The 20,740-nt window shown below is 47.0% G+C and overlaps 1 protein-coding gene across 2 annotated transcripts in view; it reads left to right on the forward strand.

The window, feature by feature from the left end:
* The first annotated feature begins 2,831 nt into the window (after positions 1-2,831).
* MAP3K9 (mitogen-activated protein kinase kinase kinase 9) overlaps positions 2,832-20,740 on the forward strand; it is a 69,639-nt gene continuing 51,730 nt past the window's right edge. For both annotated transcript variants that reach the window (XM_065871030.1, XM_065871031.1), the window contains exons 1-2: positions 2,832-3,234; positions 10,503-10,916. In XM_065871030.1, the coding sequence (XP_065727102.1) occupies positions 2,832-3,234; positions 10,503-10,916 (817 nt within the window). The remainder of the gene's footprint in view (positions 3,235-10,502; positions 10,917-20,740) is intronic.

The following is a 20,740-nucleotide window of genomic DNA, read 5'->3' on the forward strand; positions in this document are numbered from 1 at the left end:
TCTCATTCTTTTACTGTACCCCTGGGCTTACTCGGGCTTCCCCACCTCTGTGGTGGGTCCATGTTCACCCTCCAATCCTGAATGCAGGTTCCTCCCTGTTCCCCTACATCCACCTCCAGGACTGGCTTTAGTTCTGCCTCTTCCATGAAACCTGGCTAGACAACTTCTGCTAGACAGCTTTAGCCTGAAGGATATTCCCTCATTTGAATTCCTAGCACTTATTCATTCAACAAATATTTACTGAATGACTTCTTGAAATGTTTGATGAATGACACTTCATGAAAGATTTAAGTTATGTGGGTAATTAGACTTTTCCTACTGAGAGGGATCAAGGATTTTTTTTTCTTCTTCTCTTCTGGGTGGGGAAGAAGTAGAGATCAAAACTGTATAGTAAAACATACAAAATTATCAATAAGCAAAGTGACAATAAAAATTGCCCAATTACTCATAATCCTACCACTTGAAAGAGATCACCACTGACAATTTTTCTCTATACCTTTTTAGTGTTTTTGTTTTTTTTCTGTTTGTTTCTCTCCGTGTGTCTACATCATTTTGGAAAATTCCTTCTTCCTCCAAATTAAATTTTTATCAAGAAAACATTTCGTCTTATGGTCTTTTTAAAAACATGAAATACCTCTACCCCCTCCTTACTTGATCTCTTCTGCTTGGGAGTGCCATAGTTTTATTCTGAACAAAATTTAGGGAGTTTACTCAAAGACTCATCCATATCTTTTCCAGTTCACTGATCCTATGCACAATAAGAATGTGGACACTCTTTTAGGGCATTTACTCAGAAATTCTTTCTCAAGCCCTACTGCAGTTGACCTTTGGTATGGCACTCTACCCTAACTTCTTCAAGGCCTGAAATGGGTGGGGGACACATGAGTGTAGCCATACTCATGTACAAGCCACAGAATGTCAGGCCTACAAGATCATAGGAGATCTTCCAGTCCACCCCCTCACTTTGAGGTTGAGCAGTCGGTTGAGTACTTGCCCAAGATCTTGCAGCTGGTGGCAGCAAAGCTGGAGATGCCAGCCCTGGCTTTCTTTCCAAATTGCCCCACTGTCTTCAGTGTGTCTAACAATTACCCCCAAACTATAATTAGACAAAAAACACTCAGTGGATGCCAAATAAATCGGATCTATTCCTACCACGGAAGGGGAAAAGTTTAGTAGAGATCAGGCTAGATCTCTCAGCATGGGCTTGTTTTGAAATGTCAGAGAACCATCTCACTGGAAATCTATATTGCCGTGAAAGGATTAAAGCACAGAAGAAATATTAGGGGCCATCTCTTTCTTTCTTTCTTTCTTTCCTTTCTTTCTTTCTTTCATGTTTGAGAAGTGGAGGACAACGAAAGGATGTAGAAAAGTCAGCCTTGCTCATGAACTGAAGTATCGTTTTGATGTATATTCAGCTTTGGTTCTTAATCTGATTTCTGTTAAGGTCACTGTGATCCAAGGTGCAATTCCCCCCAGGCAAAAAAATTCCAAGATTTGTAGAGAAACTGAGCCTCTTCAGAGAGACCAAGCCCACTTCACCGACAGCTTTCCCACCCTCAGTTTGCGCTCCAGTAAAGTGGTCTTTCCTCTGAATTCTAAAAATCAACGGTATTGGAATATCTTCTTACAGGAACCTAGGAAAGGGCGAGCTGTATGCAGTCTTCACAGAGGCGAGAACTGTAGTTTTAAGAGTTCTAAAGAACATTCCAGTGGGCCTGAAGGTCTTACTAGATGAAAGGTTACGGAAGGAGTCGGGGTGCAATTCAGTCGGACTGGAGTGGAAGCTGATCCACCTGGTAGGACTAGGGCAGAGGCAGCTCCAAGAGAAGGGAAAATCCAAAGGTAAGAAGGCGCTGGAGAAGAAAGAGCTCTCACGGGGCCCGCAACCCAGCTCGCTTCTCCTCTGCTCACTCTCAAAATCTCACTTTAGGATGAAGAACACAGATGCTACCCAGTGGAATCCCTACCTCTTAGCGGCAAACAAAGGGAACGGTCTCCTTCACCCTTTTTGGTCTGAATGAGGGCTCAGCTTTACCTTTGAGTATCCACCCATCCTTCCTCAGGCGCCCAATGAGGCCGCAGCCTCTTCCTGACGGGCGGTGTTGAACTCTCCCAGGAAACGGACAGGTACCTCGGACCAATGGTTGGAGATGCGGGGGTCCAATGGGAGAGAGAAATGGGTCAACCTGGGGTTTGAGAATGAGAGAGCCCGCACGTTGGGGCGGGAGGAGGGGGGGGAGGGCGACGTAGGCGCAGGGGGTGGAGAGGGGCGGGGCGGGCGGCTGGCGGGGCAGCCCCAACCGCGGCTGGAGGAACCTGCGGACCGGTCAGCGGCGGCCAATGGGAAGGCAGGATGGTGCGGGGGCGGGCCCGGGCGCCGTGAAGCCCCGCCTCCTAGGGTCCGCAGGGCTGGGGCGGAGCCAGGTCCGCGTCAGGTGGTCCCGGGCGTGCGGACGGCGCAGGGGGCGGGGCGCGGCGCCGAGCGGTGAGCGGCGGCCGGCTGGCGGCACCGGGCACCAGCTGCGCGAGCAGGTACCCGCGGCGGAGGTGGCCAGGCCGCCCCAGGGGGCGAGCGCGAAGGCGGGGGCTCCGGCCCGCCGCGCCCCCATGCTGCGGTGAGCACTACGCACTCCGCGCACTTGTAGCCGCGCTGAGCCAGCCCCAGCCCCAGCCCTAGCGAGCCGACTCTCCCCGCCCCGCCAGCCCGGCCCCTACCTGCGGCCGCCGTCGGGGGAGGGGGGTCCCCCCAGCTCTGCGGAGCCGCATGAACAATAGGCGGCGGCGGCTCCTGCGGGCGGCAGCAGCCCCGCACCCTATGGATCGGCCGCTCCATGGAGCCCTCCAGAGCGCTTCTCGGCTGCCTGGCGAGCGCCGCCGCTGCAGCCCCGCCGGGGGAGGATGGAGCGGGAGCCGGGGCCGAGGAGGAGGAGGAAGAGGAGGAGGAGGCGGCGGCGGCAGTCCCCAGGGAGCTGGGCTCCGACGCGCCGCTGCCCTACTGGACGGCCGTGTTCGAGTACGAGGCGGCGGGCGAGGACGAGCTGACCCTGCGGCTGGGCGACGTGGTGGAGGTGCTGTCCAAGGACTCGCAGGTGTCCGGCGACGAGGGCTGGTGGACGGGGCAGCTGAACCAGCGGGTGGGCATCTTCCCCAGCAACTACGTGACCCCGCGCAGCGCCTTCTCCAGCCGCTGCCAGCCCGGAGGCGAAGACCCCAGTTGCTACCCGCCCATTCAGTGTAAGGCGAAGGCGGGACCCGGGAGCCTGGCGGGGAGCGGGGTGGGGGGTATGATGGATGCCTTGGGGTGGTCGCAGGGGGAGGGGAGCCCTCCTCGAGGGTTAAGCTTGGGTGGGCAATGATTGACCTGGGTGTGTGTGTGTGTGTGCGCGGGCTCGGGCTGCAGGGGCTTTGGCGGGTGCAATCAGTAAGATAGACATGCCGCAGGCCTCGCCTGGAACCTCGGGCGCTTGGGCTTCACCTTCACGCGACCGCCTCAGCAGCAGCTCCTGATCCCACATCTTGAAGCCCCAGCAGGAGAATCTTCCTGTCTCCAGCCTCCCCGCCCCCCCAGTCTGGAAGGATTTTAGGCAAGCTGGTGGTTTCTGTCATAACGTTAGTCCCCAAATCAGGGACCTTCCCGACCTCTTCTACCGCCTGTCCCCGCCCCTGAAAGGCATTTGCTTTAAAGGAGACAGGGGTGTCTCCCGCAGGGCTGGGCTGGCTCACAAGTCCTGGAAGCCTGTGTGAACTCAAGGCTGAAGTATCTTTGAAATACGGTGTTGATTTCTTGGATCCTAATCTTGTATTTAAAAAGTGGTCCCTTGAGGAGTCTCACCAAATAATGTGCTATAAGGGTGTGTGTGTGTGTGTGTGTGTGTGTGTGTGTGTGTGTGTGTGTGTGTGTGTGTCTGTGTGTGTGTGTGTGTCTGTGTCTGTCTGTCTGTCTGTAGAGGCAGGTGATGAGTGGAGAAATGATTAGCAAGGGAAAAGTATGTCATTCCCCCATGAGAGATCAGGAGCACAAGATATAGTGGCTAAATCCCAGGGCCTTGACACCCAGACAATATATTTTCTCCTTTCTTCTCACCCTAGATCCTTGCCTATATTTGGTATTTGCCAAATCTCAGGGGGACCATGCCCAGGGGTCCCTCCCAGGGCCTTTCTTCTAGGGTCCTGTCTTCACCAGTTTCCCAGGAGCTCCCCTTTTCCACACCCTGAAATGAAATTTTCTTTGTTTTTCAAAGGAGTTAAATTGCCATTAGAATCCTTTAATCAGTGATGCTAGGTGGTTTTAGAAGAAAGATGTAAGTATCTTCCAGTGCAGTTTACACTATTTTGTATTTGAGGGTTTCCGTAATTTCTTTCCTGTTAAAAAAGTATTGTTAATTCACTTATATCATTATTTATTCCATATTTTGTATACTTTGTCTCTTAGCTCATTTAAAAAAGTCATTACCAAGGGCCAACTTTAAACATTTAATTTTAAAATTTTATTTGTAACAGTTATTTTTCTGGTCCTGTAACTTATTTTCACCTGAACAATTATATCTTAAGATGTTTATTAAATACCATTTATTAATATCAAAATCATAACCTCTTGTTTTTCTACTGCCCTTTTTTTATTGGTGTTTTGACTGTCAAATTGATGTTCAAATGTTTAATTTCCTTTGTTTCTCTCTCCCTCTTATTCAGTTTAAAACTTCCTCCTTCTACAGTTAATCTTTATAATACCTGCAGGTGACAAATTACTTTAAATTGTTTCTAGGTGTTACACCTTTTTGCCTTAGTGCTGGAAAGATCAAGGCTAAGAGTCCTAGCAGATAATGTCTCAAATAATATTGAAGATGAACTTGGTCACATACCGGAAGAGTTGTTGGCCTGGCATGTTAGAAAACAGTGTAGTTTTAAACGTGTCAGATTTTGAGGGTCTTTGTGGGTGAGATTTGGTGATTTTTTTTTTTTTTTTCAGAGACAGCTAATATCAGAGTAGAAGAGCTCTGTGAGGTTCATGAACGGGAGCTGAGTTTCTTTAATATCTTGTGCTCGCTGCTGTGAGAGCAGTCAGGAGCGAATGTGACTTAGGTGGGAAGAACCCATGCACAGAAAGCCAGGCAGGTCTACACTGTGCCACTTTAGAAGCTTCTTCTCCATTGGGTGCCCAGGACTTCACCCAGACTGTAACAAAAGTTACCTTGGAGAGAGTAGATTCTGATATCTAAAACCCAGATGATGAGAAAGTAGGAAGTACCTTGTACTTATTGAAAGAATTGACTTGAACAACAGCATTTGAAGGTCTTGGTAAGTTATTTTATTTAGCCACACTAAATTCTGATCTTGAGTGGAATTAATTTTTGATAATTCAGAAAATTTAATTCTAGTCAAAAACCAATTAGAGTGCCTAGTGAAAGAGAGATACTGTGTTAAATACCAGGGGATAAAGAAATGAGAAGATGAGGAGGTACTTAGAAGTCACACGTGAGGGAAATTGGTGATGTAAACATATAATTTCAGTGCAGTGCTTTGCTCAAGGAAATCTTGAGCAAATCTTGGTGATCTGATAAAGGGCCTCTGGTCTGTATGCTGTGTCCACTGGTTCATTTAGTGTCGCTCAGAAAATAAAGGTGATTGTTGTTGACCTGGTCTCCAAAGACTTAGAATGAAATTGAGCCTCCGACAACTTTTCCCCAGTTACTTTTTTCAACTTCCTCTCTGGGACATGAATTTTGATATTAGATTGTGAATAGAAGACACAAAGTGAAGTAATAATGTTCAGTTTTACTTTCAAATACTGCTTTTCAAAGTGAAACTTCTGTTTCAAACTTTAATCAAAATGGAAGAGGGGGAAATTATTAAATCTTGTGACAAAGAAAGCATATAAGAGTGATATTATAAATCATGTAATGTTTATAGAGTGCTTTTATCCTCTCCAATGTAGGTATTAGAGTTTAGCTCTCCACGGGGCTGACAAATATAAATAACCCAGGAGCTTGCTCATCTTCTTTATTTTGGTGAAAGATGGAAAATGTAAAGTTCCAAATGTATCATCTTCAGAGATATATAACCCTAGGTATTAAAAAAAAGCTTCTCTTACAGGAGAGTTGTGTCAGTTTTCAAGCAGGGCACAAATTAAGGATATTACTAATTTACATTTCTTTTTCTTGCCTTCACTAGCAATATAAGGATGTATTTTCAGACGTACTTAAGATTTTTAAATGAGTGAGGTATGTACCATTCACTTGCCCCAAACTCACCAGAATGTGCCTGTATATTTAGTTTCCAGGGATATAATTGAGAGGGAATAACATCTTGACTCCAAGACTGAAAGAGATAAGGTTTTGTTCCTGATATTCCTGGAAATATTCTTCCACAGAAACTGAAAAATGTGCTGTGTGAGAGTTGACCTGATTCTTACTTACAACCAGGTCTTGACTGGGACAGGGAAAGGGAGGAGAGTCCCACATCCGCGCAGCTGCAGTGAAGGTCTAGTTTCTATCCAAAGGGACTTCTTAGCAGGGAAGGGAAAAGAAAGGACCCTCCCCACATCCCCCACTGTTTTGTCTTTCTTCTTGTAAGCTCCGTTCTATACGTTTTCTGAAGGCTGGTCATAATATTTCCTCGACGAAATAGCAAGAACCTGAGAGTTTATGTTCTACCCAGAGAGAGACCATTGCTTCATCGCCTTCCCCACAGAGGTTTTCTACCTTCTGTGAAATACCATTGAAGGAGCTGTCCTTTCAGCACCCTGGTTCAGAATCACATCTTTTAAATCCCCATATGTTTAAATAAATATCTAACACGTCCTGTGTGTTCACAGCTACGCTTCAGACCAGAGGAAAGAAGAGGGTGGGTACAAGAGAAAATACAACAGTTAATTCCCTTAAGGAGAATTCAGATATTCAGTTGAGGAAATAAGGTATGTAAATGCACATTTATTAAAAAGGCACATATCTTTTCATCAGTGAAAAATCTGGCAGAAAAAATGAGTGTTTCTTCCGTCTATGACCATGGGGACTCCTAGGATAACTTACAGTTTTCTCCAAGAGGGTTTCTAATCTCTCTTTGACATTGGCATATTTTTCTCACTCATATAGATGAGATAAGGCAAGAATTAGTAATCAGTCAGGATTCATTTTAGGACCCAGAAACACTCAAGCTATTTTAAGCAGAAAATGATTTAGCACAAGAAGTTAGTTGCTTATAGATTTTTTTGGAAGGCTGGGGAGAAGGGGCTGTCAGCTGGACCTAGAGGACCAACTCCCAGAACATTGCAGACCTGGCCCACCAGGCAAGCTGCTGCTGGTCTGACTGAGATGGTACAGAATCAGGAGTTGCCATTGAAGCTGCCGACTTCTCAAACACCCTGTCGTAGTTGCTGTCCGATTAGGTGACTGCTTGGCCTTGCAACATTCCTTTCCACATCCACAGAGCTAATTGGACATTGACATGCTATTGCAGGAAAAACCCCACTTCTCCACAGCCATGCTTGCCAGAAGAAGCAGCAAGGAGATGGTCTCCATCTTACTTCCGCCTTCTGAATCTTGTGCATCTCATTGGCTAACCAGCACTCTGTCAAGGAGTCTGGAAAATGTAGTGTTTTAGCTTTCTGACCTCTGTAGTACTGAAAGGTGTGCTGGAGGATTGTAGAATGGACGTTGACTGCTAGTCTGCAGGACCTGCCACACCATTTATTCTTCAAAAAGAGTGCTAGATGAGGTGATAATCTTCTATATACCTAAAGGCAGTCCAACTAAGTTTTCCTAAGAGTTTCCTTTGTGCAGACTGCTGGGTGCATTACAAAATACAAATGAATATTAGCCCTAGATAGGATAGAAGTGCTATAACTAAGCAAAAACAGTTTTGAGCCCCACCATCATCTGAATGGAGAATGAAGGCTTCATGGAGCTGGCTGAGAATGGAAGAGAACAGTCAGCGGTGGGCAGTTCCTCTTTTGGTCTTGCCAAGGGTTCAGAAATATATCTTTGTGTTCTTATTTTTTTTAGCAAAATGTGACTATTCTCTGTATTTGTTTCAGGAGGTCCAGTTTAATTTCTTCCCCCCAGATCTGAGTTTGGTTTATTTCATACTGAGATAGATTTTTTTCCCTCATATTACTTCCCTGTCTATTGGTCACCAGCTGAATATTTGGCACGATAAGGACAGTGGTGAGTAAGACAGACAGGATCCACCCTTGTGCATCTCGCAGTTTAGCAGGACGATAGGCGATGAACAAGTAATTATAACCTTGTTGAGTCTTGCCAGATAGAGACTGCTATGGAAGTGCTTGACTTGGGCCTGACCTCATTTAATCGGGGGGTTAGGAAAAGTTCCTCTATTAGATTGATGGTTAAGCTGAGACCTGAGGGATGCCTATGAGTCAGCTAGGTAAAGACAAAAAAAGAGACTTAGAAGACAGAGAATAGGGTTTTGATGAGAGAAACATGAAATAGCACTTTGCTCGTATAGCAGCACCATATCTAGCCCAAGATTTATAATCACTGGTGGTTATTATTGACTATCCATGGAAGCCTTTCTAAGCAGAGCTAAAGATAGAATCGTAGTACCGTAGATTCAAACTCTGGATTTGGGATGGGGAATGAGTGGTTGGGTGTGATACTGGAAATCTCAGGGGTGGACCTGTGGCCCAGGTGACTGCTGGGGTAAGATGTTGCCTAGGAGACTCCTTACTCAAGCATCTTAGTCACCAGGTCTTGGTAGAACCAAGTTTTGAAGATCTCCCAATTTCCTCCTTACTTTTTCCTCTTGTCATCATGGCTGCTGAGGTTCAGACCCTTGTGCTTGTGCTCCTGGGTTACTGCAGTGGCCTCCATTTGCTGTTATATTCCACATGGCTGCCAGAGTTGGTTTCCTTTCTAAGTCACAAGACTGACAACACTCTCCTTCTTAGAGATACATGACTCCTACCGTTTACAGTGTGAAATTTAAGCCCCTCAGAATGGCTTTAACAACATTTCATGACCTGTCTGACCCCAGCAAGGCTTTGAACCTCATCTACCCTAATGCTTATAATCCAGCTGCCCTGGACTCCCTGAAGTTCCTGATAGGCCATATACTCTCATGGCCTATGTTCTTTTTTTCTTTTTTCTTTTTATTGAAGTATAGTTGATTTACAATGTTGTGTTTAATGTCTGCTGTACAACACAGTGACTCAGTTATACATGTATATTCTTTTTCCTATTCTTTTCCATTATGGTTTATCACAGGATATTGAATATAGTTCCCTGTGCTATACAGTAGCACCTTGTTGTTTATCCATCCTATATATACTAGTTTGCATCTGCTAATCCCAAACTCCCAATCCTTCCCTCCCCCACCCTCTGCTTGGCAACCACGAGTCTGTTCTCTGTATCTGTGAGTGTTTTTGTCTCATAGATAAGTTCATTTCTGTCGTATTTTAGATTCCACATATAAGTGACATCATGTGGTATTTGTCTTTCTCTGTCTGACTTCACATACGGTGATAATCTCTAGGTCCATCCATGTTGCTGTAAATGGCATTATTTCATTTTTTATGGCTGAGTAGTGTTCCATTGTATATATATATCACATCTTTTTTTATTTTTTCAACTAAATGCTATTTTTTTAAAAAATTTTTTTGGAGTATGGTTGAGTTACAATGTTGTGTTTGTTTCTGCTGTACAGCAGAGTGAATCAGTTACACATATACATATCCACTCTTTTTTAGATTCTTTTCCCATGTAGGTCATTACAGAGTATTGAGAAGAGTTCCCTGTGCTGTACAGTAGGCCCTAATTAGTTATCTATTTTATATACAGTAGTGTGTATATGTATCACATCTTCTTTCTGCATTCATCTGTCGATGGACATGTAGGTTGTTTCCATGTGTTGGCTGTTGTGAGTGTTCTCCATGCCCCACGGTTCTTGCTCATGACCTTCCCTCTACCTGGATTGTCCTTCTCCACTTGTGCTTCTCCAAAATGTCATTGCCTGATGAGATCCCTCCCACTCATTCTCTAGGGCCCATTTCAAATGTTTCCTTCCTTGAGAATCCCTTCCCCACTCGCCCTTAATCCCTGTCCTGTGGTGGGAATTAGTGATTTTCCTCATCTTTGGATCATACTGCTACTAAAGTGGTCTGGTTGTTGTGTGTCTGCCGTGGCACTGGATTTTATGCTTCTCACTACCTAGTATGTACACAGTAAAATGTGAATAAGTCTCATAAAATGATCTCCCCCAATTTTCCTTTTAGTTAGAATGGTTGCTCTCGGTACAAGATTCTGCGTGAATTCCCAAGTGGAAGTTACTTCATGACTATGTATTGAATGCCTACTCTGTGCTAGTCACTAAGGATAACGTAACAGAAAAAAAGTGAATCACATTTCCTGTCTTTAGGGAGTTTATAGTGAGAAGACAGAAAATCTAAGTGCGCAGACAACTTGCTGTGTTTACCCACCCAGGTAACTGGGTGATAAAATGGTGTTTTTCACATTTTTTTGACTTGCTTCTTTTTTTCTTTTCTTTCTCAGTGTTAGAGATTGATTTTGCGGAGCTAACCCTGGAAGAGATTATTGGCATCGGGGGCTTTGGGAAGGTCTACCGTGCTTTCTGGATAGGGGATGAGGTCGCCGTGAAAGCAGCTCGCCACGACCCGGACGAGGACATCAGCCAGACCATAGAGAATGTTCGCCAGGAGGCCAAGCTCTTCGCGATGCTGAAGCATCCCAACATCATTGCCCTTAGGGGGGTGTGTCTGAAGGAGCCCAACCTCTGCTTGGTCATGGAGTTTGCTCGTGGAGGGCCTTTGAATAGAGTGTTATCTGGGAAAAGGATTCCCCCAGACATCCTGGTGAACTGGGCCGTGCAGATTGCCAGAGGGATGAACTACTTACATGATGAGGCAATTGTCCCCATCATCCACCGCGACCTTAAATCCAGCAACAGTGAGTACGGAGAGATGAGGCTGGAGGGCTTACAAGCACTTTCAGACTCAGTCCATGGCTTCGGTTGGAGTGGATTCCTCAGGAATCTTAGTGGGCAGCGAAACGCTTTGCTTAAGACCAGTCCATCCTTGACTTGAGATGTAGGGGGTGGGATGAATGCCAGGAAAAATTGGTTTAGGAGGAGAAGAATGAGGCACCGGAGGGGTTTGGGATAATTCTGAGCTTTCATTAGCAGGCGTGGTTGGCAGTATGTAATTCTGATGTATTGTGCAAACAAAACATATAGATTTATTTTTCCACTTGAGGAAGGGGTGCCTGTGATCACAAAAGGGGTTTTCCTCTTCGGTGGAACAACAGGTAAAGCAAACCAATACCACCTGTTTGCATTTCTACCTAACTCCCCAACCTGAGGTCCCCACCAGAGAAGGGGTATAAGGCAGAAGGGGCGTGTTGTTCCAGCTGGGAGGCCCATTCTGGTGGCCATTTCAACTCGGAGAGCGCGACCTGGCTGGTAGAACTACAGCCCTCCTGGTAGCCTTGGGGTGGTATTAATTAATTGTCATAACTGCCCAGTGTTTAATAGCAGGGAACTGAGAGGTAACTTTATTAAACATCTAGGACCCATAAATTGGATTGTAAAGAAAGTGTTACACATAATTAAATGGTGAGTTGGTAGAAACTTCAGTCTCTTTCCTTGGCTGGATCAGCAGGCGCTGGGAGTGTGCTTGTTTTGTGTGGTAATTTAGACTTTCCCTTGCCTAAACTGCATGGTAGAGAGGATACAGTTTGCTAAATGGCATATGCTTAAAATCACGTTGAGCATCCTGTCCAGAAAGGAGGGCATTAGGACTTTGGGGCCCCAGGAACTTCACTGTCTGCATCCTTCAGCTTTGAGCCCAGAAATCCTTCAGGCTTTGTTCTGTCCCGAGCTGTTCCAGATGTGGCTTATTTTTCTGTTGATGCTATTGTGAGTCTGTTAGCTTTAAAAAATACGTTTTAAATTACATCGGTAGTAAGTGTTTTTGTTGTGCAAAAATGAGAAAGTGTAGGTAAACAAAAAGAAGAGAAAGATCACCCGTAATGTTTTCCTCCCAGTGGTATAAGCATTACATTTGGCATATTTTTCCAGACATTTAAAAAGCATATGTGGGGACTTCCCTGGCGGTCTAGTTGTTAGGACACCATGCTTCCTTCCACTGCAGGGGGCACGGGTTCGAGCCCTGGTCAGGGAGCTAAGGTACCACATGCCTTGTGGTGCAGCCAGAAGATAAAATAAAATAAAATAAAAATAAAATGCATATATGGCCTATATATACACAAGTATACTTTCTGGTTTACTTTAAAATAGCATTTATTACCCTTACCTCTTCTGCCTGCACCATCTTCCCCCTTAATAAAAGCAAAATTCATCCTTGTGAGAGTATGGAGCATTAGCTATGTATTTTAGACGTAATGCATGTGAAGGATTTAAGTTGCATAAAATAAAATCTGGTCTCTCTTTTCCTTCTGCCATATTCTATCTCTTTACTGTATGATTATTCTCATCCCTCCTGCAAAATTCTGTTCTATAAATGTATTAAATAAGTTAAAACTTTTGGTGACCCGCTTTTCAAAATAATTTCTACCTAGAGATTGCTTTGGATGATGGGGTAAGCACAAGCGGATGTGTTGGTAGAAAATGTGATATAGAAGCTGAATTTTAAAATGTTTTCTTACGTCCTTATCTGGGAGATAAGGCTAAGTGCACTAACCTTATGTAATTGAGCCCATTTAAAAACTTGGGCTAGGATGATAGTAAAAGTTAATAATTTCCTCTGCGAAGTTTTAAATCTGGGTGTAATTTCAAGATGTACGTACAAGGTTTTACCTTTTGTGACTTGCGTTTAGAAGTCTAGGCTCTTGTGAAGGAAAAGCTAACTTGCCAAGGTTATGCGGTTTGCAGGAGACAACAAGGGACCTGAATGTCATTCTGTCACCCTGGAGACAAAGCCCTGGTCCTTCTTTGTCCTTACGTGGGTTTTAGGATTGCTGAGGGGGACCTTCAGGTACAGTGTATGGTGGCAGGAGTTGGACTTACACATAGGGCAGTATTTTAAAGGACCTCGTCAAGACAGTTGAGGCCCTGAAATGTCCATAGCGCCCTGGGCTGCATGGGTGGTGCTGATGTTAATGCCTGCTGTAAATCTCGCATGTGAGTTGGGTGGCTCCTTGACATTTGTCTGCGGGCGGGTGTTTGCCTGGGATTGAATTTATCCAACATGAGCCCTGATGACACCATTGCTCTTGCTCCATTGCTGTGTGTGCGTGACTTGAAAATCATTTTAGAAATGTTATGCTGCTTGTTTGCCTCCAGTTTGAGTGTCATAACTTCTTTGTGTTTTGCAGGCCTGGGGATACTGGCCAGGTTCTCTTGGTTTTTATTAGGGGCTCCAGAGAGTTGGATTTTGATCACAGTCATGTGAGGGCAGAACTCTATGAATTATATGTGTTAGTTGACTTTGAACCACTAGAGAAAAGAGTGAAGTATATAGGGGGTCTGTCTTTGTGGAAAAAGAAAGTAGTTGGTGATAAACATCTAGCTGTTACAAAAGGTTCAGTAAAAAAGTGATTTATTAAAATGCTTCATTATCCTGATGACCCACTTAAAAAAGTCATGTGCTGTTTGCCAGATGTGTATAGCATATAATATCCTACGTTCATATATCATCTGTAGTAAGTTGTCTTTGAAAAGAAGGCCGGGATGGGGTTTTAGAGCATCTCCACATGTCATCAGGGACCCAGGCTCCTGTTTTTCTCTCCATGATCCCAGTACATGGTTTGCATCTTGGGGCTGTCGTATGGTCCAAGATGGCTGGTGAGATGCCAGTTATTTGGTCCAAGTCACAAGCCTGAAGGAGCAGGAAAAGCAGAAGCACAGAAGAAGCTGCTCCTGTGGCTGAGTCGACTCCCATTAACTTCCCAGAAGTCCAGCACAACGCATCTGCATGTATTCAGTGGCCAGAATGGAGTCCCACAGCCATGGCTAGCGCAGGGGCTGCTGGGAGATGGAGGATTTTATTCTGGGTGGCGTGGAGCCTAGCTGATAATCAGGGTCTGTTACCAAGGAAGAGAGAGAACACGGCTGGTGGGGAAGCAGCTGGCAGTCTTACCACGGAATCTGGGGACATGCATTGGGAGGATGTGTTATCCTAGATATGGAGCGTCTTAGAGCCAAACGAGCAGGGTTAGCCAGGCCCTGGGACGTGTGGCTCAGACCCTGATTTAACTGATGGTTTCTACTACTTTATTACAGTACATCATTAACTTAAACATCTCTTCATGAAACTACTCACTAAAGCCCTGGCTATAAAAGTGGATTTACGTGTCTCTGCTCCTCACTTTGGGGAAAACCAGCTACTTGATTGTTAGCAAAGGTGTTAGTGAAAGATGGTCTTTTAGTGGAAAGATTGTCCTTGGGGGGGGGGGGGGGGGAGGGGGCGGGGCGGGTAGATAAGTGGATTTCAGGATTTTGGTTTAAGGGCATTTGGCAGAATAGCAGTTTAATAGGGGCCATTAGAAATAAAATTAGTATAAGATTGAGATACGTGAAAAAGCTTTGGAAAATGAAAAGCCTTACTCCAAGTGAAGGTAGTGTTATTACTTTTATTTTATTATTAAAGAACTTCTTTCCTCCCCTTAGAAAGCACAGAAGAACATAGAGCTAAACACAATGTATGTTTTTCCATTTTGTTGGCATTTATGCCTATTTGTTTTCACCCCTAAATCTTACACAGGAGACCCTAATAAGTCCATTGCTTGTCGTATGCTTTCTCCCCTCCCCACTGCCCCCGACTGCTTGGTGTACTGTGACCACTTTCTTATTAAATAAATGGTCTTCTGCCACAAGATATTTAAAGGTTTACATTATTCCACTATTTAGATACAGTATATTAACTAAACCAAACCCCTGTATAATCTTCGTCATCGTCAAATAATAATAATAGTAATAATAGTAACAACCACCAAACCCCCGTATAATAATAGCAACAAGAAGCAACTAATGCTTATTGAGTGCTCTCTTTAGGTCAGGCACCATGTTAAACATTTTATGTGGCTTCTCATCTAATTCTCACAGCAGCCCTGCAGAGTAAAGACTGTGAATGTCTTTATTTTTACAAATGAGGAAGTGGAGGGTCAGAGTGGGCAGCCAGTTCTCTAGGCTGTCACTGCCAGTCCTAAGACCAGATGCTGGGCCCAGGTCTGACTCCTCATGGCTGCACTGCTGCCGGCACTCTGCAGTGGGGCAGCCAGGGTGTTTCGCTGCCCCCTGTTTGTTTTGTGTGACCCTGTAGTGCTTTAGTTTTATATAATTAGGAATAATATTCCTCTGCGCACAGGGAGCAGCCACATTTCATCGACGTGTGAGGAACTCATTCTTAATTTCATAGCCGAAAGGGCAGAGGTGAGCGGTGAACCGTATTTGGTTTGGGACTAGCCATCCCTGCCTTCCTCTTTTCAAATGTCAGCGTAAACTTCTCATGGGTCTTTGCTGCCTTATCGCCCTCTTCTTCCTCTGAAGGCATTTCCCCCTTAAGCCGAGCCGGTTTCCTCCTTCCCCTGGAATATACTGTGTACTACTTCCCAGCCACTGGGCCCTCATCACACTTACTGTTGCTATGGGAATAACCTTGCTTTCAGGAGTACCCTCGCCTCGTCTCTCTGCCTGTCCAAACCCTACTCACTTTGCTGTGCTCAACTCAGACCTGGCCACTTCTCCTTCCCACTGGCCTGTCACTGGAGTCAATGCTAAGTAGTCATTTGGTGCTAAATCTAAGTGATCTGATAGTATGTAGAAGAATACTAGGGGGACAAGGGACCAGAGCCGCTAGTCCAGTGGTTGCAAGCTCAGATGCCTTGCATTCAGGGCCCATAGTCTGGGAAGCAGCTGGTGTAACACTGTAGGGCGTGGTGGGCATGATGGTGAAGTGAGTGCAGGCTCTCCCCAGCACAGGCCATTGAAGGACAGATCGAAACACCGTGCTGGCCTGCAACCCGCTGCCCTGTCGCATCCCCCGGCCTCCTCTCTTTGTTGGCTCTGCTGTCAGGAGCATCTGCTACATCACCAAATGGATTTTGCATCTTTAGCTTCCAGGCGCATGAATGAATGAATGAACGAGTGAAGAAAGTATCACTTGAATTAGTCTACTTGCAGGATCTCGGAGGGTAAAGATTCCCCTCGTCTTGTTGGAGGACATCCCCCGTGCCTCACTCGCATGGAAGTTGCTCTTCCTCCTCATAATCTCCAGGCCCTTGATCCTTCCTAATGTCAACCTGTTTCAGGCGCCAAGTGTGGCATTTTTTACAGGGCATTCGTTTCCAACCTCCAACGCCCCTGCCCTCTTCTTTGCCCACACCCTTCCCGGATGCCAGGCCCGAATAACTCACTGGCCGATGTCTCCCCTGTGGCCAGGTGCAGGCTGCCAGGTGCTGCAGGCGCAGGCCACTCCCCCCGGCACCTGGCTCCACTGCCTGTCTGTCGCCTCCAGCCTCAGCTCTCCTTTTGTTCCCAGCTGAGAATCCCCTGCAGTTCTCCTCACCACATCCATTGCAGTTTTGTGGAATTGTTCAGTTGGCTGATCCTCCGGCAACTGGATGCCTGGGAGCACCCCCCTGCCACCCAGCATGTGCTTTGTGCCTTTCTCCAGCCTTCTCTCAAAGTTCCCAAGGTAAGGAAGCGGAAGACCTGCTTTCTTAAAGTGTGAGGAGGACAGAGCGTCCATCTCGCCCTTGGCGTCAGGCTGGCTATCACGTTCTGAGCCCTGGAGTGCCCCCTGACTGGATACTGGCCACAGCCCCTGACTGCGTTTCCTGTGCAGAATTTCTCCAGGCTGAGGGTTTGCGGTCTGCCTGCTGTGAGGCTTGTGGAGCTCTGTGACCCACTGAATGCACGCCCTAGTGTCCTCTCTCCGGTACACTGAGGTGGAACCCCTTCTTGCCTGAGGGATGCAGCCGCTAAGGCACAGCCATCCCGGCAAGGAGCCATATGGCAGAAAGGACTTAGACAAGAATGAGGAGTAGCTGTTCTTTTCCTATAGGAGAATGAGATGAACTAGACGACGTTCCCAGGGTAGATCTAGCAGGCAGCAGTATCAGGCAGAGCACCCAGTTCCCAGTTCTTTTCGAGAGGTGCCTCATGAATGCATCCCCAAATGAGACACTTCCAACAGTACCTGGCTCAGGCACTGCCAAGTCTCTCTCCCCATTTCTGCTCTTTGTGGTTCTTTGCTACAAGGTCCCTTGCACAGAGAGTTGGAGGATGTCAGACATGTTTTGAGAGCTTTTCCTGGCAAAAGTGTACAAGCACTCACTCAATGAATTAGACTTCTCCTTCGGTTACACGAGGCTATACCTAAGGTTGGCCAACAGGTACCAGGCATGTCCCAAAGTATTGTGTTCAGTTGATGGGTAGCATTTTCCATGAGTACAGAGACACGTTCTGCACGTCAAAATAAATACATAAGTGAATAAAGCTGAAATGAGGCGAATAACCAGTCAGGTGACTCAGCAGGAGAAGCTGGCGAGGCCAGGAGGTCTGACCTGCAGGCTTCATTGCACCTCTCACTTCTTTAACTTTGCCTGGGAGCCTTGCTTTCCGCCTTTCGCTTGGCCGTGGCTGTCTCCTGTGCTGAGATGGCTCTCATTTGTGTGTCATTTTGAGCGCTTGGTGTTGGGACTGTAACAGGAAGCAAAACCAGACACGGTCCCTGCCCTCGAGGAGTTCCCCGTGGGGTCACGGAGAAGGACCTAAAACCAGCACACAAATGCCCAGTGCGAGCGTGGCTGTCCAGGAGGCGATGGTGCCCTGGACAGTCCCCCTGGATTCTCTTGCCTCAGCCCTTTCCCAAAGTTTGTGGGGCTGAGGGACCCCTTCTAAGGATTCATGAGGGTAACTGCCCTCCTCATGGAACATTTGCCCTCATTCCCCCCAGCTTGCTTGGGGAAGCTGCCTACCTTTCCTTCCTCTGGTGACTCTGGGGACTTCCCTGCAGCTTACTCAGGGGCAGGGAGAAGCTTGGGGCCCTGGGCAGCATTTAGACACCTAGAAAGCCTGTGTTGGAGTTGGAACAGAGGATTGTGTTGTGTGAAGGATCTTGGTAGGTATTTCTGGACTGTGATTGAGCCTTGAGCTTGGGAGAAACAGCCACGGTGAGGGGTTGGGTTCAGGGCAAGAAGGGCTTTGCAAGGTGTACGGGCTCTGATGTCCACAGGATTCTTTAGTCTCTTCCCCATTACCTCTGTTTCCTCTGATTTGAGCCACGATTGAAAGTCAGGTAAATTATTATGTCTTCCCTTCCCCACAATCCTCCCCAAACAAATTTGGTAACAGCTAAGTAGCGATCTCCCCTTTTCGCAGGTGGCCTTTGGCACGGTCATCGCTCAGGGTCAAGATTTGTGCTTTGGGATCTCACAGGAGACGAGAGCCTGCCCGTGTCTCCTTTCGTCCACGGCTCTTGGAAAATTTTCCATTCCTGACTTGGTGTTTTCCCTCATTCCCGTGAGGTAGCTCAGGGTCACTTATGGATGGGGAAACTGGGACACAGAGTGGTGACAGCAGTCTGGTTGAGGCAAGAGAAAAATGTAACTTCTTCCCCAAATCACCCATCTCTTTACCTTGGAGTCCCTGTCAGGACCCCCATCGGCTTCCTGTTGAACTACACATACTCCTCTTATTAAGCAAGGATCTGTACAAAATGTGTGTAGGCTCATTTGGGGGGAAGAGGGTTACAGTTTTTATTAATCTAAGACTCAGAGATGGTTATGAAGAAAGGATAACTTTTTTTTTTTTTTTTTTGCGGTACGCGGGCGTCTCACTGTTGTGGCCTCTCCCGTTGCGGAGCACAGGCTCCGGACGCGCAGGCTCAGCGGCCGTGGCTCACGGGCCCAGCCGCTCCGCAGCATGTGGGATCCTCCCGGACCGGGGCACGAACCTATGTGTCCTGCATCGGCAGGCGGACTCTTAACCACTGCGCCACCAGGGATGCCCAGGAGAACTTTTAAATTGGACATCTGGGTAAGAAGAGGATGGGGGCAGAGCACCGGCTAGGTGCTCCCAGGCACATCTGGTGATCTCGCTGGGCCTGATTCCTCATCTATGAAATGAGAGGTTTGGACAAGATGGTCCCTGAAGTCCTTCCCTCCCAGGACTGACATGATGTGACCTGAAGTGTGAATGTGTGTGTTTGGGAGTGCGTGATGACCACACGGTCTATCTGAGTCTGTGTGTCAGGCTACAGCGCACGCAGGCTCCCCACTTCCTGGCTTCACTGAAGGGGCCAAAGCTTCTGATGGGGAGTCTTCGCCAAGCGGTTCAGCAGGGAAGCAGCTGACAGGAGCCCACAGGTGCTCCTTTTCCCCTTTGCTCCCCGGGGCGTGACAGATGGCCTTGCCGAGACAAGATACTCCGGTCACATGAATCGTGACGGGGACTCGCAATACACCAAGGGCAGCCTTCATCCTGGAAGCAGGGCGCAGTCAGTCAAATGCCACTTCTGTCCTTGGAGCTAAGTGAGGCGCATCCTGGTGTCTCAGAGCCCTGCTGCTGCTTTCCCACTCAGTTCTCTGGATCAACATAAGGCTTTTTCAGGCGGTTTTAATCGTGTGCCTCTGTGCCCACTCCCCCACAGAATAGCGGGAGGCTGTGCCTGAGCCCTGCACTAGACGTGGCCGTGAGACACAGAAACGAGGCATTAAAGCTGTAGATCACGCGTCCCCTTCTCTTCTAACTTCCTTGGGATTTTTGCTCTCTGTGGGAAACTTGGAGGTTTTGATTTGAGAAGGAAGCATTTCCCCCTTAAGCTTGGCATCGGGAGCCACTGTGGTCTGATGGAAGGAACACCGGCTTGGGAGTCAGAGACTGGGATTTAAACTACTTCTTGAGTCCCTGACATGGGGCATGCCTCTTGGAGCACCGGGATTCTCATCTGTAAAATGTGGAGAAGACAGAAGAGAGCAGTGCTGTCTTAAGATGGCATGAAATGATGTCTAGCAGGTATCACCCAGGAACCACATTCAGTGAAGGGGCCACCCCTTTCCCCCCTCTTTCTATCCCTTGTTATTTTAGGCATACACAGGGGTATAGTTGGGTTTCCCTTTTTAAAGTAGTATGGGGATTTTAGGCAGCCCTGAGCTGCCTTCTCCTGAGTCAGCCAGGGGTAGTTTTATGGATGGGCAAATTTGTTTCGGTGGAAGCCACAGAAAGGCATCGATCCCCTGCAGCTCCTTCCTGCTGTGCGTGGGCCTCTTGTGGGAAAGGCCTGTGCCTCTTGCTCTCTCTGGACTCAGCCTTAACTCGCAGCGCTCGGCCCCCTGAGAAATGCTGCCTCGTCTTGTTATGGCCTTTGGCCTGATTGCATGGGACAGCTGGCCAGTTCTATGGCTCTGCTGGCCTCTCGGCTGATAATTAAAACGCTTTTGCCCCAGGAGGAAGGCAGTATATTCCTGTCGCTCCCTTGTCTGCTGCCAGGGTCAAAGAGAATGCCCTTTCTCATATCCCCCTCCTGGGCTCCCCACATCAACTTAGCATTCTTGTGGCACAGTCTCTTTTAAGACTCTGGAATATTCAGAGATTTTATTTTGAGCATTATTGTCTTTTTTTGGAAGGAGAATGGAGTGTGATTGTCTCTTTTCCTTCTCTGTATTGCAGCCTTATTTCCAAATCTGGGTGTGCCCAGCCCTTAAAAGGTTCTCAAGAAATGTTTGCGGTTTTGATCATCAGATTTCAGCCCTGTGCCTTTTCCCATGCATGAACCCTCTTGCCTCCCAGTGGCCCCCAGAGCTCCAAACAA

The sequence above is a fragment of the Phocoena phocoena genome, chromosome 2 (assembly GCF_963924675.1).
Source record: "Phocoena phocoena chromosome 2, mPhoPho1.1, whole genome shotgun sequence".
NCBI lineage: Eukaryota > Metazoa > Chordata > Mammalia > Artiodactyla > Phocoenidae > Phocoena > Phocoena phocoena.